At 45.7% G+C, this 2,989-nt stretch overlaps 1 protein-coding gene across 1 annotated transcript; it reads left to right on the top strand.

Moving 5' to 3' along the window:
* The first annotated feature begins 228 nt into the window (after positions 1 to 228).
* On the top strand, positions 229 to 2,010 carry LOC144609325 (putative G-protein coupled receptor 139). The gene is made up of 3 exons (XM_078427751.1): positions 229 to 316; positions 507 to 638; positions 1,118 to 2,010. The coding sequence occupies exons 1-3, from the start codon at positions 229 to 231 to the stop codon at positions 2,008 to 2,010; spliced, it is 1,113 nt and encodes a 370-aa protein (XP_078283877.1).
* Positions 2,011 to 2,989: the final 979 nt, after the last annotated feature.

Raw genomic sequence — 2,989 nt, 5'->3', positions numbered from 1 at the left:
ATCTTTGGACAATCTCAAGAGGTATTTCAGCAATATCAGATAAACAGAATTTCACAATCTTTATAAGTAGCGGAATTAATGTGCAGCTGGGAGAAATGTAATTGACGACATCAGAATTTCGTGAGGTATATATAAACCTGACCGGGGACCTTGAGCTACTGGCGGTGACGATCTACCTGAGACCATTGTCAGCACAGGCCACACCTTTATGTCCCACCGATATCAGCGATGGGGACTAGTAGCTTTGACCAGATATATACCCTTCTCTGTGTCCAATATTACTTTGACTACTTCATCACCGTCGTCGGACTGCTCAGTAAGTCATTATATCCGTTTGTCATTTAACAGCGTTAAGAGGTTGAATTTTTGCAACTGTTCCTTCGGATCAGGAGAGTGAAGCATTGCCCGGGGATTGTCCATCTAATGTATCCGCCACGCAAACACAAGACAACAGCGCGTCTCTGAATTTATCTCAAGAAGTTGCATATTTTGTTTTTTGTTGGTAGATGTCAGTGAGAGGAAACGATGCGGGATGTCGGCGCACGATGCCGACGGGGAACTGAAGAGGGTTGCTGTTGGGAGTGGGAGATGCAACACTCGTAGTGGCTCAGAAAGGGTCGCAGTGCGTGGTTCCCGAGGTGAAGTTTTATACAAAGTGCGGGCTCCGGGAACACAAATCCTCACTTTTAATGCCGCTGAAATGCCATAATTATAATCCTTTGTTTGCCGATCACTCGGACAATTGTTAGAACGGTTTGGGAATTCTGTATTAATTCCGGATGGAGATTACAGCAACACTGGGTCCAAAATTTCTTTCTCTTGGAATACACGGAGACTCAAGCAGCCACACGCAAAGGTGACGTTTAGTGCCGTGTCTCTGCTGGACACGGCTACTTCATCTCAACCCATACCACCCAAACCCACCTTTAATTTTCGGTTTAAGCCAGCATCTGCAGTTCATTCGTACACATTTCATGATGAATTGATATTTGGCTCGGGTGACTGTCATACCGCAGGACAGCTGTAGGGGTCGTGCCTGCACCATGACCACCAACATGGAGAGCACCTTGCATCTGGTGACCAGGTTCAAAAGCCGTCTTTGTTCATTTCCCCACAGGTAATATAGTGGCGATCATCGTTATCGGACGGGGAAATTGCGGACTGTCCCGGTGCATCACTCACTATCTGGTGGCGATGGCGGCAGCAGATCTAACGGCCGTCTTCTTCAACGTAGCGATATATTACATTTACGGTGCGATTTTCCGAGGGTACCCTCACACAGTTCCATGCACGCTACAAAGGGTGATGGCCTACGTGTCCCTGGACTGCTCAGTCTGGTTAACTGTACCTTTTACATTTGATCGCTTTGTGGCCATTTGTTGCCAAGGCTTTAAGACCAGGTACTGCACGGTTAGAATCGCCAGGGTGGCGATAGCAACAGTGTATGTGGTGAGCTTATTACGGAACATCCCCTACTACTTTGCATTTTATTCTTATTATATAGACCTGCCAATCGGGTGTTTGGAAATGCCGGAGTATTTTTTCCACCCCGGGTGGCTTGCTTTCTCCTGGATTCGCACCATTTTAACCCCTCTGGTTCCATTTTTCGTTATTGTGTTGCTTAATATCCTGACGGTCAGATCCATCGTGGTGGCGAGCCGATCCCGCAGGAAGCTCCGCGCTCACGCCGGTGGCGAGAAACAGGAGGACCCGGAGATGCAGAGTCGAAGGAAATCGATCATTTTACTCTTCTGTGTGTCCGGAACTTTCATCCTCCTGTGGCTTACGGACGTGTGCTTCTTCATTTACACGCATATTGCCAACTTACACCAAGTCCACAGCCTCGTTAACCCAAGGAATATCGCAATTTCAACTGCGGACATGCTTAAAATTCTAAGTTCGTGCACGAACACGTTTATTTATGTGCTCACTCAGTCTAAGGTCAGAGACGAACTGAAGAATGCAATCAAGTATCCCTTCACAATATGTCTTAAGATTGTTCAAAAATAAATCTGATGTAATAAATTTTAATCTGTAATGAATATGTTAACGAGGTAACCACAGCAGCGTCGTCTATTAAGAGCTGAAACAAAGACACACTGATGGGTCTGGGAGAGGTGCAATAAAGTAATCATGGTGAATGTTTCGATCAACTGTCTCGGGTCTGAAACAATGCGAGCTGATTGCCGGAGGAGGGAGTAAAGGGAATGAATGAGACCCGCTCTGAGTATTTCTGGACCGTGCTACCTCTATGTGTCAGAATAAAGGATCACGCGCTCCCAACAGACCGGCTGTGTCATGGTCTTTTACCGTCTGTGCCATTTAATTAAAGCCAATGGTGGATGTATGTGTTATGCATTGTATGCAAATCATCATAATTTAACCTATTTACAAGTAAATGTTTTATACCACATGTTGCATGTGATGCGTTCATGTACACCTTTCCTGCAAAGCGCTCTGACCGCCAAAGCCTGCTGGATCTCCACTTACCAATCATTATTATTCATTTACCATTTCCCACCCCGACTCTTCTGTCCTCTGTCTCATCGTTTGGTATAGTAAGGATGCAAGCAAACTGCAGACGCCGCACTTCATATTCCGATTGGGGAGCTTGCAATCTAACGGTTTGAACTTTGAGTTCCAGTTATGAAGTCATGCAGCACGGAAGCAGATCTCCCCGGTCCACCTTAACTATGCCGACCAAAATGCCCCATCTACATTAGTCTCATCTGTCCGCGTTTGCCCCATCTTCCCCAAAACCCCTCCTATCCATGTACTTGTCCTAGTTTCTTTGAAAAGCTATTACTCTACCTGCAATAACTAGGTACTCTGATAGGTCCCTCTGTACATCCACCAATCATTGAGTGAAAGGGATTTCCCGCAGTTTCCTATCAAATCCTGGCATTCTTATTTTCAGCCTTAAACCAGTGTCCACTACTTTTTGATTTCTCAATCCTGGATGGTTCACCCTATATATTCCCTATGGTGT

This window comes from Rhinoraja longicauda, chromosome 34 (genome assembly GCF_053455715.1).
Source record: "Rhinoraja longicauda isolate Sanriku21f chromosome 34, sRhiLon1.1, whole genome shotgun sequence".
Taxonomy (NCBI): Eukaryota; Metazoa; Chordata; class Chondrichthyes; order Rajiformes; family Arhynchobatidae; genus Rhinoraja; species Rhinoraja longicauda.
Note: the sequence above shows the minus strand (reverse complement) of the source record. Positions and strands in the feature narration are given on the sequence as shown.